General features: G+C 33.8%; 3 protein-coding genes across 4 annotated transcripts; all 3 read left to right on the top strand.

Annotated features, from left to right (window-relative positions):
- The first annotated feature begins 373 nt into the window (after nucleotides 1–373).
- On the top strand, nucleotides 374–5702 carry LOC101259455 (secretory carrier-associated membrane protein 1). Of its 2 annotated transcripts, none has more exons than XM_004243275.5 (12): nucleotides 374–765; nucleotides 2798–2908; nucleotides 3028–3090; nucleotides 3328–3361; nucleotides 3480–3602; nucleotides 4264–4326; nucleotides 4412–4505; nucleotides 4654–4699; nucleotides 4786–4853; nucleotides 5021–5069; nucleotides 5255–5320; nucleotides 5409–5702. In XM_004243275.5, exons 1-12 carry the CDS (start codon nucleotides 706–708, stop codon nucleotides 5493–5495), a joined length of 864 nt encoding a protein of 287 aa, XP_004243323.1. In that variant the 5' UTR covers nucleotides 374–705; the 3' UTR covers nucleotides 5496–5702. The 2 variants fall into 2 exon arrangements, with proteins under 2 accessions (XP_004243323.1, XP_069143191.1); XM_069287090.1 differs by having other exon boundaries at nucleotides 472–765; nucleotides 1937–2908.
- Nucleotides 5703–6182: 480 nt separating this feature from the next.
- On the top strand, nucleotides 6183–13808 carry LOC101261836 (pentatricopeptide repeat-containing protein At1g73710). Its single transcript, XM_004243755.5, has 4 exons — nucleotides 6183–9856; nucleotides 10418–10509; nucleotides 10602–10658; nucleotides 10802–13808. The coding sequence occupies exon 1, from the start codon at nucleotides 6494–6496 to the stop codon at nucleotides 9536–9538; it is 3045 nt and encodes a 1014-aa protein (XP_004243803.1). The 5' UTR covers nucleotides 6183–6493; the 3' UTR covers nucleotides 9539–9856; nucleotides 10418–10509; nucleotides 10602–10658; nucleotides 10802–13808.
- Nucleotides 13187–13808, top strand: LOC101259953 (uncharacterized). The gene has a single exon (XM_004243276.5). It carries the CDS (start codon nucleotides 13187–13189, stop codon nucleotides 13562–13564), a length of 378 nt encoding a protein of 125 aa, XP_004243324.2. The 3' UTR covers nucleotides 13565–13808.
- Nucleotides 13809–14688: the final 880 nt, after the last annotated feature.

The raw sequence follows: 14688 nt of genomic DNA, 5'->3' as shown, positions 1-14688 counted from the left end.
TTCCCTTAAAATTGTGAGCTAAAATTGGGCAGCTTATCATGTTTTTATCTTTTCTCTTCTTTTAGAAAAAATAGATTACGACCTAGAGAATCAAATGTGTACACATATGACATTATATGTATACTTATTCTCAGTTTACAGTATTTGTTTTTAAGTTTTTTGTAACGTTTTTTTATTTACGTCTCACTAAAAGAAAAACTTACGAAGTAATAAAGAATATTTTGCTTTTTTAAACATTAATTATTTTTATATTTAATGGAATGAATATATATTTATTAAGTTAAAATTCATAATTTGGTTAAAGTTAGATAAGATTTATTTATCACCGGATAAATAGAATATCCTATAAAAATAATTTCCAAGAGTAATTAATATTCATCGTCAAATACGGAACAAAATAATTTCAAAGGATATACTAAGATTGTTATCTTCATATAAATAGAGTGAGTGATGAGCTGTATTAAAGCCTTTGTCTCTGCTGTCATCTCGTGAATGAATAGCTACATTTGGTAACGTGCAGTGCAATTTCTACTGGCAAAAAGAAGAAGAATATTTAAGCAGAAGCAAATTCAGGGGAAAAAAGTAGTAAAGATATCACGTCTATTTCATAAAAAAGGTGTATACATATTGGAAATCTAAAACCCAAGTTGTTCAAGATTTTAGATTTGAGCTTGTTTGAACATATCCAGATCTGTGGAAGAGGCGATGGCTGGTCGTTACAATGACAATCCTTTTGCTGAAGAAGATGAAGTGAACCCATTTTCGGTATATACCCATATATTCATTTTTACTCTTCTTTACTATCTACTTAGTACTAACTACTAGATTTTGTGACATTTTGGGTTTTAACGAAATGGGGTTTGAGGGGGTGGATTTCTTGTGTTAAAGATGATGTTTTTTTTTGGCAGAAAGTGAATACTGGGTGTGGAGTTTTGTTTAGTTGGTAAATATTGTCAGATCTGTTACTAAGATTGTGGATCGTGTTTTCCTGTTCAACTTCTTTTCTGGGGGGGGATGTTTGTTGAAATGTTTAGTATGAGCTAGAATAGTTCTGCTTCTCTAGGATTTGGGAGCTATTTGAATTTCAGTGAACGAGATTGTAGTAATTGAGCTATTGGAGAATTGAGTTGTGGCTTGATTTTCTTATGAGAATCATGCAAGATGACAATGTATGAGGTGGGATTGTTAGATTAGGTGAACAAAGTAGTTTCTGTTATAGAATGGGATTTTTTTCTATTGAGTGATGGCAGATTAAGGGCGTGTTCAGTATGAAGGGAAATGTTTTCTAGGAAAAGAAGTGGATTTCTACTTATTTTCTTGTGTCCGGTACACTAGCATAAAGTATTATTCTAAAAACATTTGTGTATAATCTAGATAAATAATATGAGAGGTGGTTCGGTGGGATGGGGGCTACGCGGTTTGGGGTGAAGATGAGGTGTGATGGAGGGCGGAGAGGACACTCAATGTGGAATGCTACTTGTTTTCCCTACTTCCATTAGGGAAGTCATTCTTAAAGAACTTGTTTTTTTAGAGAAAATGTTTTCCGAGAGTTTTGACCAACCGAACATGAGAAAACCGGATGTTTTCCCTCTTACAGAACACACCCGAAGAAAAAATATCAGTTTTTTGAGCAGGAGGATAAGGGTGGGAATTTTGTTGCCTTTGTGCTTCACTAGTGTGAGAATAATACAATGTGACTGCAGTCTCAGTAAAAAAAAATTGGGATAATAGTATTCAGTATAACATCTTTGGGATGATTGGTTGTTGTTTAGTATTTATGGATATTGTGCTCAGTGCTGATTTAACTATGGCAGATGGAACTTACATTTTTCCATTTGTGTTTTGCTCTTTCCCACAAATTATTACTTGAATCGTGCTTCCTTTTCTTTTCTTGTTTTTTAGTTTTTTATGTGCTTCATATTTTTTCTTGTTTTAGGACCGAGGACCTCTACATAAGGGTCAATAGAAGTGGGCCATTTTATATGAACACAATAAGATTTTCTTCCAAAGTTCTCGGGAGTTTTCTCATTTGAAAAGTGAATTGCTGAAGACATGGAAAGAGAAATTATTACATTTTCTTGAATTCTAAATAATCCTATGTAATAAACGTGCAAAATTCTTCTAACCCCATGAAAGGCCCAAATGCTGCTGAAAAAGGTGGATCATACACTAAAGTTTTCTCATAAATCAAGCCTCATCTCTCGGAAAAAGGAAGCAATTCCTACCAGAGTGTGGATCATCCTAGTTAGCCAGTGTAGCAGTTTACCACCATAGAGATATTGGGATTTGATTTTATTATTGATACTAGGGTCCCAACCAAGTATCTTGATACTAGCGTCTATGGTCTTCTGATGACCTGTCAATGTATTTAACAAAATGGTAGTGCATTTGCAACTAGTGTGGTCAGCAAAATGAGGGGAAGTAGTTTGTCTCCTTTGCTATTTCAAAATCAATTTTGTCTACACACCCAACTAGCAAAATGTACAACTAAGGGCTGATGTTTATGCATTTGTGTTTAATTTAACACCTTGTCCTCTGTCCACAATGTAACTTACTGACTTCATCATTGGGATTATCAATCTAGTTTGATTTGTATTTCTGAAATAATTGGAGCAGGAAATTTTCAATCTCGTAAAAGCTGATGAATTGTTTCTTGTGTACATATTATGCAAGACTTCATCTTCATTCTTGAATAGTGAGAATATCCATTGCATGTTCTTCTTTTTAGTCTTAGTAATGGTACACGGGTACCTTACTTGTGCATATTATGGCACTTAGTACTTACTGAATTCTGCAGAATAATGGAAGTGTTCCTGCTGCTTCAAACTCGAGGCCTTATCCTCTTCCTCATGAACCTGCTGGCTATGATCGTGGCGCAACCGTTGATATTCCTCTTGATGGTTCAAATGTAAAATTATGATTTGATAAATTTAGTTTGCACTTTTTTCTTCCCTGTGACTACTATACCTGTGTTCATTTGGAGTATAGGTTTGAGTTTTCATGTATTTTACTCATATGACTAATCAGGATATGAAGAAGAAAGAGAAAGAACTCCAAGCTAAAGAGGCTGAATTAAAGAAAAGAGAACAGGTGGGTTGTTACTCTACATTTATTCTTGCATATCTTCCACAATAGAAAACACAAGTTCTTTCTATTCTATTGCTTTTTAATTAGGAAAGCCGTGTAAGATTCTCTCTTACCAAATAATTATTGTTGTCTTGCTCTAGATGATATTATCTCTTATTTGGTTCAAGGTGCTGCAGGCTGTCTTTTCCTTTTAGGCATTTTGTACATTATTTAATGGTCAGTTTTATTGGTTTAATATAGGAACTTAAAAGGAAGGAGGATGCAATAACAAGAGGTAGTTTTCACTGTATACACGTTTGTCTTTACAGTCTTTGAACTAATTCAAGAGTTTTGCTTTATTTTTCCCCTCTGCTAATTGATTTTATTTCCGATCTCTCTTTTTCCTTTTTCAGCTGGTGTAGTGATTGAAGACAAGAATTGGCCACCTTTCTTCCCCATCATTCATCACGATATCGCAAATGAAATTCCTATTCATCTTCAGAAGTTGCAATATGTTGCATTCACTACACTGTTGGGTATGTCCACATGTCTTCCCTATAAATATCTTCTCGATGGATGCTATTAGTGCCTCTAACTTGACCTTTCCAATAAGTAATCTACAACCTTATAGGTTAAACTGACCTGAAAGATTTGGATGCATATTACTTTAACAATATTCCAAAAAAAAAAAAGATTTGGATGCATATTATTATAATTCACTACTTTCTTGGTTGACTATGTTCCAAAAAAAAAAGTGTTCTGTATATTATTATTCACTACTTTCTTGGTTGACTATGTTCCAAAAAAAAAAGTGTTCTTGCGTAATAGTATCATATGCTTCCAAAGAATTTAAAACATAAACTCTATCTTTTAGACAAGCTTTTTGTGCAAATGGTTTTAGTGACACATGGATTAAGAGGGTCTACGGTTTCCTCTAAGTGCCTGCTATTGTCTTTGGAATTTGGGGTAAAGATTTGAAAGGCATACTAGTTCACATCACTTGTAGCTGTACATCTCAAAATACCAGTTCAAATTGAGATAAAAGAGAATGAAGAAAAATTTCTAGATGGTTTTTGTTAGAATGATTCATGACAGTCATTTTCTTTCTTTTATTGTTCAATCAGACTACTTTCTTGTAACTGATTTCTTTAGTTAATGCTCATATGGTTGAGTGACATTGGACATGGTAAATTGCAGGTCTGGCAGCCTGTCTTGTATGGAACCTTGTTGCTGTCACCTTAGCTTGGATCAGAGGAGAAGGTTGGTTGCGTTGGAACTTCATTTACTGACCTCTCTAATTCTTTGTGAAAACTAACCGTCTAAGGTTTGCATTTTGTTGTTGTAGGTCCAACTATCTGGTTGCTTGCTGTTATCTACTTAATATCAGGTGTCCCAGGAGCCTATGTATTGTGGTATCGGCCTCTCTATCGTGCGATGAGGTACATATTTGTGCTTCCTTAGTTAGTGTGGAGAATTAGTTGTGTGCTCACCTATAGGAGGGAATCGATTATATCATTTTTCTTTTAATTTCCGTAGTGTGATTGTCCCTTCCAAAAGAGTATATTCTGATATCCATTTTGTTTGCAGGACTGATAGTGCGCTGAAGTTTGGGTGGTTTTTCTTAAGTTACGTGGTAAATACTACATTTTCTTTTTGGTTTTTCTTTAAACTGCTGAGTTGTTTATAGAGGACTCTGAGTACCTTTTTTCCAACGTGTAGTTTCACATCGGATTCTGCATCATTGCTGCTGTGGCACCTCCAATTTTCTTCAAGGGAAAATCTTTGACGTAAGTTACCTTTTATGTCAAAATGGGCAATGGTTGCTGGTACAAACCATGTTTGGCTGTTGAGTTATATTTAGTTCTTTAGCTAAACTATGTTTTCGTTGATAATATGATGCTTTCTTCTTAAAATAATAATGGCTCATTCTTTTTTTCATTTCCTTGTTTAACAGTGGTATCTTGCCTGCAATTGATCTTTTAGGCTGGCATGCTTTGGTTGGGGTAAGCTTTTATCATTTTAGTTTACCTTTAAAAGCACCACTGAACCGTATATATCATCTGAGTTCGTATTCATGCTATTTGATATATTAACAAATCTCAACTCTTCTTAGAATTCTTTACCCATTGTTTATACAAGAATCCCATGAGATCGTACATTATGCTTGTAAATTCGCTTCATTTTGCAGATATTCTACTTCATTGGAGCTGGATTCTTCTGTCTTGAAACATTGATGAGCATATGGGTTATACAGGTTCAGTCATCTACCTCTCTTTGTCATACTACTTTGTTTGGTTCTGTCTCACCCCAAGCATCTTTCAATTTTGCTCCACCTTGTGCAGCAAGTCTACATGTATTTCCGCGGAAGTGGAAAGGCTGCAGAGATGAAGAAAGAGGCTGCAAGATCGACTATGATGGCTGCACTATGACGACATTATTGTAGGGTCATTCAAGCATATGCAGTTTTGGTCTTCGTGTTTGTTAAATTCTTTGATTGCTTTCATCACTACAACTTACCTAAATGATGCAAATGTAATTCTGGAGTACATAGTGATATCAATTGAGTAACACTTGAACAGACTCATGTTATGTGGACATTTATAGTAATTTGATGCTCATTGTGCCATTTTTCTGAATTATTTATATGGCGGTATTCAAATTTCGAGAGTCAAAACTATAGCTAATTTCACAGATTCGTAGCCATACAACATGTTTTGCAAGTAAGTTGGAAGTTTTTCTTATCAAATCGATTATTGTTGAAAATTTTCTTTTCCACCCTCTCTCAATTCTCAAATATGTCCAATTTGGCCATCCATATGCTTTAATTTAAAGTATAAATTTACCTGCGAATATTCTTATCCCATAAATGTGTTGGTTAAAAATTGTCTTGCTGTATTTTTCCAGAAGATAAAAATGAATAATGGTAAATAGCACAAAGATTTGGAAAAGCTTTTTGTAATAACAATCTTTTTTTTTTGGAGAAAAAAAATTTGGTCCAAAAAACTTTAAAACAAGTTGTAGTTTTGTCTTTTTTTTTAAAAAAAAAAATATATTGTGAGTCTATTTCAGTGGAAGAATAAGTCCCTCTTTGCTCAAAAAAATCTTCAAACGCAACCAGTAAAATCTCATAACAAAAGTTTAGCAAGTATAGAATAAATGTAAATTTTATTATTATTTCGTAAAAATAAAAAATAATTGTTATTTTTAAGAAATCCTCGGCTCATATATAAATTTCTTTTTTCAAGTTATTCTTTTTTTCAACAAAAAAAAAATCTTCAAAAAAATCAACTTATTTTCCACTAGGAATATCTTTTCCCTCTCTTTATTTCTGGCCGGCAGCTTATTTCCTTTTTTCAGCTGTTACAGTTGTTAATGAGTTGATAAATTTGCTTATTTTCTTGTTTTCATCTGTAAAGAAGCAAAAAAAATGGTGCTTCAAACTTCAACTTCCATGGTGATTGGAACATCTTATGAAACTCCACTTCATTCTCAACCTATTTCTTCACCTCAAAACCTTAATTCTCATTTCAATTTTAGGGTTTTTCTAGGGTTTAACTTGCACAGTTTTACCCAAAAACATATCTGTAAATCTCAACCTTCATCCAAAACTGACCACCCATTACACATAAACATCAAGGTTCTGCAACCCCACAAGCTAAAACTTAAAGGAGATGATAAAGATAGGGTTCTTATAGGGTTTAAGCTACAGTGTCATTCAAAGGCTGAAGCTTTACCTTCAAGAACGGTTATTAATGGTAAAAAGAAGGGATATGGAGGTATTTTGCCTTCAATTTTGCGTTCTTTACGCACAGAAAGTGATGTTGAGAAAACCCTTAATTTGTATTATGGTAAGCTTAGTCCTAAAGAGCAAACTGTGATTCTTAAAGAGCAGAGTAATTGGGAAAAAGCTCTTCGGGTATTCGAGTGGATGAAATCGCAGAAAGATTATGTTCCGAATGTAATTCACTATAATGTTATACTTAGGGCACTAGGTAGAGCTAAGAAATGGGATGAGTTGAGACTTTGTTGGATTGAAATGGCAAAGAATGGTGTTTTTCCAACGAATAATACTTATGGAATGCTTGTTGATGTGTATGGGAAAGCAGGGTTGGTGAAGGAGGCTCTTTTATGGATTAAACATATGAAGTTGAGGGGAATTTTCCCGGATGAGGTTACGATGAATACAGTTGTTAAAGTTTTAAAGGATGCAGGGGAATATGATAGAGCAGATAGGTTTTATAAGGATTGGTGTACTGGGAAGATTGAATTGGATGATTTTGATTTGGATTCTATAGATAACTCTGAACCTTTTAGTTTGAAGCAGTTTTTGTTGACTGAGCTTTTCAGGACCGGAGGGAGGAACCCGTCTAGAGTTTTAGAAATGGAGAAAACTTGTAGGAAACCTCAAATGACTGCCACCTACAATACTCTGATTGATTTGTATGGAAAGGCTGGTCGCTTGAAGGACGCTGCGAATGTGTTTAATGAGATGTTGAAATCCGGTGTGGCTTTGGACGCTGTAACATTCAACACTATGATCTTTATTTGTGGAAGTCATGGCTACTTGGAAGAGGCGGAAGCATTGCTGAATAAGATGGAGGAAAGAGGAATATCTCCTGATACTAAAACATACAACATCTTCCTATCTCTTTATGCTAATGCAGCTAAGATTGATAGGGCTCTTCAGTGGTATAGAAAGATAAGGAGGACGGGACTTTTCCCTGATGCTGTGACTTGTAGGGCTATTATTCGAACACTATGCAAGCAAAATATGGTCCAGGAGGTTGAAAATGTGATTAGTGAAATTGAAAGTTTAGGTATGTATATAGACGAACACTCTCTTCCTGTTATTATGAGAATGTATATCAATGAAGGGTTGATCGATCGTGCAAAGACAATTTATGAGAAGTGTCAACTGAATGGTGGGTTCTCATCGCCAGCTTATGCTGCCATCATCGATGCGTATGCTAATAAGGGACTCTGGGAAGAAGCCGAGGATGTGTTCTTTGGTAGAAGAGACAAGGTTATTCAGAAGAAAGCAATTGCAGAATATAATGTCATGATCAAGGCATATGGAATCGCAAAGCTATATGATAAAGCTTTCTCACTCTTCAAGGGAATGAAAAGCCAAGGGACTTGGCCAGATGAGTGCACTTATAACTCTCTAATCCAAATGTTCTGTGGGGGTGATTTAGTTGACCAAGCCAAAGAGCTCTTAGCCGAAATGCAAGGATTGAGATTTAAACCTTCATGTTCTACCTTCTCTGCACTAATTGCTAGTTATGTGCGCATGAGTAGGCTTTCTGATGCTGTTGATGTCTTTGATGAAATGTCCAAAGCAGGTGTAAAACCGAATGAGGTTGTTTATGGTACTTTGATTGATGGATTTGCTGAAGCTGGTAAATTTGAAGAAGCTATGCATTATTTCCGTTTCATGAATGACTCTGGGATTCAAGCTAATCAGATAATCTTGACTTCAATGATTAAGGCTTATAGTAAGCTTGGATCAGTAGAGGGAGCGAAAAAACTGTATGAGCAGATGAAAAACCTGCATGGAGGTCCTGATATCATTGCATCTAATTGTATGCTCAATCTGTATGCAGACTTTGGAATGGTCTCGGAAGCAAAAATGTTATTTAATCATTTGAGGGAGAAAGGTCAGGCTGATGGTGTTACGTTTGCAACCTTGATTTATGCATACAAGAATATGGGTATGCTTGATGAAGCCATTGAGATAGCAGAGGAGATGAAGCAGTCTGGACTTTTAAGAGATTGTATGACATTCAATAAGGTAATGGCATGTTATGCCACGAATGGGCAGCTTGTTGAATGTGGGGAATTGCTGCATGAAATGATTAACCGGAAACTTCTGCCAGATGGGGGCACATTTAAGGTTTTATTCACAATATTGAAAAAGGGAGGTTTTTCGGTAGAGGCAGTTAGACAGCTCGAGTTGTCTTACCGAGAAGGTAAACCTTATGCCAGACAGGCAGTGATAAGTGCTGTTTACTCTGCAGTAGGCTTGCACACATTTGCAATTGAATCCTGCAGCGTTATCACACAACCAGGATTGGGACTCCATCTCTTTGCTTACAATGTTGCAATATATGTGTATGGAGCTTCATCCCAAATTGATGAGGCACTAAAAATATTTATGCGAATTCAAGATGAAGGACTGGAACCAGATATTGTCACATTTATTAATCTTGTAGGTTGCTACGGGAAAGCTGGCATGGTTGAAGGTATAAAGCGGATATATGGCCAGTTAAAATATGGACATATCGAGCCGAATGAGTCATTATACAACGCAATTATAGATGCCTATAGTGATGCAGGCAGATTTGACCTTGCTGATTTGGTTAGTCAGGAAATGGAACTCGATTTAGATGTGAAGAAGCTTACAGAATCTGAATCTGAAGGTGTTGTGGATGAAGTTTCTGAAGGTGGCGAAGGAGAAGATTTGGAAGGTTGATAAACCCATCAAGGCTTAGTGTGGCCTTGTGCTCAGTAGCATTCTGGACATATCTTATGTAATTTGAATTGACTAGCTTCTATTTTGTGCCGTTATATGTGGCCTTGCTTGTTATATAATTCGAGTTGAGCCTTTTGGGTTGAGTCAGAAGAATTGGAAGAATGAGCATGACCATGACCATGTTTGGTGTGAAGGTGGAAGAAGGAAAAGAAGGCAAAAATGGACAACCATCTATTTGTCTTGTTTATCGACATCCAATATCTAAAATTGGTTTACTCCAGCTTATCCTGATTTGTGTACAGCTTGGCGACTCCTTAGGTAACATTCCCCATTTCCTTCAGCTTCTGCAACCTTTTGAACTGATGGTAATGTGTTTTAGGATTAGTAGAAGTAATAAATTCTGTTGAATTGTGAAGGTGAATATTCTTCTTTATTTTTTCCTTTTCATGATGGGTGGTGGCTTAACTTGAATCTACAGACCTCTATAGCTTAAGCTGTTACGGAGTCGAACATGCTTTTATTTACTTAATCACATCTTCAACAAAGAAAGGGACAAAAGACAAGTGCTATTAGATTTTCTTGTTTGCTTTCTCCATTATTGTCATCTCCAATGTTAGTAAAGCATAGTTGTTTATCCTTGCTTTCAGTTTAGTTACGAGGATTGAAAGGAAAAAGGTAAAAAATTATTTTTTTGATTAACCGAACAGTTGTTGAAAAATATCCAGGGAATAGAATGTTGGGATGGTGTAATTTTAAGGGTGGAAAGGTGAAGTACAATGTTGTCTACTTATCTAGATTTCTGTCATCGTTAGTGACTTAGTGTTAGCGGAGTATAAAATATTTCTCTGTATTTACTCACCATCTTCCTTTTTAAAATAGTGGAGTCCTTATAACTGGAAAACACCTACGAAGAAGCTTATGAAGTGACTTTGCAGACTGGTTCTGCATTAGGGGCTCACGGTATTAAACACGTAAGCAATTGGCTCACCTAGTATTTATATCAGTTTTAGCTTCTTAAGAGTGTCATGTATATCAAGTACAATAATATTTGAATGTGTAACAGGATGCTCAAATTGGAATTTATGGAGCCAGTTTTCCTTAATGGATAGTAGCGACAGAGGTTAGTCTATGTCTTTGACTGCGTCTTATCATATTGTGTTTAATTTTTTGTCAAAAGAGTTATCTATTCACATCATTTGATAATCAAGGTTAGTCTACTGTTGAGTTGTTTACTGAGCACTGTGTGTACTTCTCATCTTGTAGTTTCACATTGGTTTCTGCACTGTTGCTGCTGCGGCACCTCCAATTTTCTTCAAGGGGAAATTCTTGACGTAAGTTGATTTATTATTTGTTAGAATGAGCAATGGTTGTTGGTACAAGACATTTCTTGTATTCGCAACCAATTGCATCCCCTTCCTTGTTTAACACTGGTATCTTTTAGGCTAACATTCTTTGGTTGGTGTACGCTTTTACATATGAGTTCATATTCAGTATGTTTGGCCAAACTTTAGTTATTACAAATGGTTATCGAAAAAAATATATATTTTTCTTAAGAGTGTTAAGTTTATGTTTGACTAATCAATTCGAAAAATATTTGTTGTATTGTATTTGAATTAAACCCAAGGAATGTGGTTGTACTTGTATAACCAAAAAGTGGAATAGGGTCCCTTTAGGCACCTAACTAACTATTTGGTGGTGTTGAAATATTGCTTTAATGTTAAGGCATATGGTTTGCCCCTTTCTATATCACATTTGCCAGCCACTAGCTGTCAAAATGAAATTTATAATTATAATTTGTTACAAAAATATGAAGAATATATCACCTACACAATGTTTAAAAACATATTAGAAACTTCAATCAAGATTCCAACTAGCAACCTCAAAGTGTACATTGAGGGTCATACCTGCCTTTATTAGTGCCCCGTCATCTTTAAATCCTTGATTCACCTCTACTAAAAGATTTTTCCCATACTTTTAACACCCGAACCCGACACATTGGATTCAACATAATATATATACAAGTAGATATATATAAATAAAAACTAAAAACCCCAACTTGACAGAATGTTTCTTTTCATGCTCCTAAGTTAAGTATGGCCAATTGGCTCTAGAACCATTTGAAGACAAAAAAATTGAAAACTCAACATGGGTATATTAATTGGTTGATACAGACTCCAAAAAATTGGACCCTCAATTGCCAACCCAAATCCAGTTCAATATACTATCATATTGGTGGCCCCAACATAAATGCAATTATCAACTTGTATTAATTTCACTTACCAATTCTTGGTCAAATATAATATGTTTTTTTTTTTTTATATTCTTTCTTTGGAATGGTAAAGAAGGGTGCTTAGTGTCATGGACCTTAGATCTTAGACTTCAACTAACGCTTCATCGATAGCTTTAATTTTATACCTAAGTAAGAGGATAAAGTCGCGGATCATGACATTAGTCTATAAAAAGCACAAATGCTATACTTAAGTCTATAATAATATAGGTGTTTGGACAATTTTCATTCTTGAAAAATACTTGTCTGAATTAAAAATTAGCATACCTACTTTTATAAATGATATATTAATTGCCTAAAGTTACATTTCAGTATATTTTGAAAGTGACCCTGTGAAATATGTTGGGTTGGATTTGGGTAGTGTGGGGTGGGTGAATATAGGTAAATGTTAATAGTTCTGTCTTTACAGTAAAAAGTTATCGTCATGTGATTAATATCACGAATTCAAATTTTAAAAAGTATATACGAACAATACTCAATAGGTTAAATCATAAAACAAAAAATTCATTTTAACTCTAAAGCGAAAACTCTTCTAAACTATCGAATTTATTTTATAATATATGATTGTCCCCATCAATATGTTGGCTAACCAAAGCCTACATTAATTTTAGGGACAATCTTAGTTCTTAAGTCAAAAGAAACCTATAAAGGAGCCAGTAAATTAAGTTAGCTTTTCGATAGTTCTCGTTGAAATTTGAAAAAAATTGACTTTTTATATGTTGGGATTAAAAAAATATTTTTCGAAATTTAAAGTTTGTATTTGAACATGCCTTTTTATTTGAATTTTTTTTTCCTCAAGTTTTGTGAGTAAAAGTTTTTTGAAACTTGATTTAATTTTATCTAAAATTAAATTTCATCAACAAACAACGCCTTCAATTTATTTTTGAAAATCTATGACTAAACAAGAGCTTAACAAATAACAATCATAAATAAGATCCCATTCAATTTAAATTGGAACGTTTTCGTCACTTTCAATATAAACGGAAAAGAAAACAATCTTTTCAGATCTACTGTAAAAATGATTCTCATAAATCCCTCTTAGATTCGAATGACTCAGTTAGTTTGGAGGTTGATCTGCGATAAATATTTTTTTAATGCCTTTTGAATCGAGCATATCACATAGAACTCGTCTAGTGAGATTCAAAATTTCTTGTGTGTTTTGCATACTATTATACAGTTAGAGTTCTATCCAATGCACATAAAATGCTCACTCGAAGAACAAAGACTATCAAAAATAATAACGACTACCGATTATTTTTAATTTTAAAAAAAAATAATGTAGATGATGTTGACCATAGATTAAAAAAATATTTATCCTTAAAATTCAAATTATAGGTCAGCAAGTGTACCATGCCACAGTAATGTCCCAACTGTCTCTGCTTCAACTTTTACAGTACCTTTTTCTCAATTTCATCTCTATAAATACCTTTCCTTTCTTTAATAAAACTCATCAAATCAAAACCTCAACACTAAAACATCAAAGTACCAATTTTTTTCTCTCTCTATTCCAAAACATTATAAGAAAAAAAAAGATGGTCTGTTTTTGTTTCTTAGTAGATCAAACAAAACAGGTGTGTAAGAGCAAACCCGTCGCCGGAACATGTTCACGTTGCGGCGGCGGAGCTAGTGTAGCAGACATGAAGACTGCTACACGGTTTTGTTATGTTCCCTTTTATTGGAAAAATTGGAGAGCTATTATATGTACATTTTGTGGTGCGATTCTTCGCTCTTATCGATGAAATACGTTATTAGAGTTTCATATTGGTCTTCTCTAATTATGATTTTATTAAATAAGTCAAGTAAGTATATTTTCTGAGGTTGAGTTAGTATTCTGTCTTTTAACCGGATTTTATTATTATTTATTTTGAGATCGATTAAATTTTAGATGATTTAGACTATTTTTATTTTATTAATGTACTAACAGTTGCTATTGTAAATATATTTGAGAATTAATATTGGAATTTGGATCTCTTTTTACCTTTACATAATTGTTCTTATTGTATGTATTTTTTTTTTCCCTCTTTTGTTTGATGTTTTTATTTCTCATAAGAAAAATAATGAATATATGCAAGCGTTTGATTATATATTTTGATTAAAGTTATATCCAAATTCTATTTAAACTTTAACCGCAAAATTTTAACTCGGCTTGGTTGGGATTTCCACTGATAACATTTAACTTCTTTTCGAGCAAATTATATATCTGAACACAATTTTATCAGGTGTTTATATATATATTTTTACGATAAAATATATTAATTTGATATAAATATTATGATGCGAATAAATATTAACATGTAGTACTCATGGAAAAACTAAGACTATTTTTTGTTGTTGTTGAATATGATATAAATACTTTCAACTGCCAAGTATGAGCTGTGAATTTGCATATTTTGGTTAGCTAGTTCCAGCAAGGTAATTTACTGCTATAAATTAAAAGGTACAAACTATAGAGTACTAAAATCCAAAATAAGTATATGAATTAAAATCAACAATTTAATATCCAACAACCAACATAACCAAGTTTTTTTTTTTTTTTAATATTCAACATAGGAAAAAGTAATAACTCCAAATAAATATGAAGACAGGTAGATTGGTACTGTGTAACTAAAAATAGTAGTACTAATAATAAAGAAGAAAAATATAAGGTGAGAACATTAGAATGAATATGGTAAATGTTAGTTTAAATAGTCAGGTAGTTCACATGTCAAAGTGCCTTACAACTTAAAAGAAAAAATATAGCTGTATTTTGTTGGTGCTCATAATAAATGCACTTTAGCATATACATGCATCCCTTTCTTTCTTTTTCCTATTTTTTTTTTTTTTAGAAAAAAATAACAAATGTAGTCTCAAACTATCGTAAATA

This window comes from Solanum lycopersicum, chromosome 7, assembly GCF_036512215.1.
Source record: "Solanum lycopersicum chromosome 7, SLM_r2.1".
Taxonomy (NCBI): domain Eukaryota; kingdom Viridiplantae; phylum Streptophyta; class Magnoliopsida; order Solanales; family Solanaceae; genus Solanum; species Solanum lycopersicum.
This window is presented reverse-complemented; position numbering and strand designations above follow the sequence as displayed.

Excerpts from the sequence above, each read along its gene's own strand:
- LOC101259455 (XM_004243275.5), top strand. The coding sequence starts at position 706 with ATGGCTGGTCGTTACAATGACAATCCTTTTGCTGAAGAAGATGAAGTG. Across the intron at positions 3,091-3,327 it reads AATTAAAGAAAAGAGAACAG|GAACTTAAAAGGAAGGAGGA; the intron begins GTGGGTTGTTAC and ends GGTTTAATATAG. Across the intron at positions 5,321-5,408 it reads TGAGCATATGGGTTATACAG|CAAGTCTACATGTATTTCCG; the intron begins GTTCAGTCATCT and ends CACCTTGTGCAG.
- LOC101261836 (XM_004243755.5), top strand. The coding sequence starts at position 6,494 with ATGGTGCTTCAAACTTCAACTTCCATGGTGATTGGAACATCTTATGAA.
- LOC101259953 (XM_004243276.5), top strand. The coding sequence starts at position 13,187 with ATGTCCCAACTGTCTCTGCTTCAACTTTTACAGTACCTTTTTCTCAAT.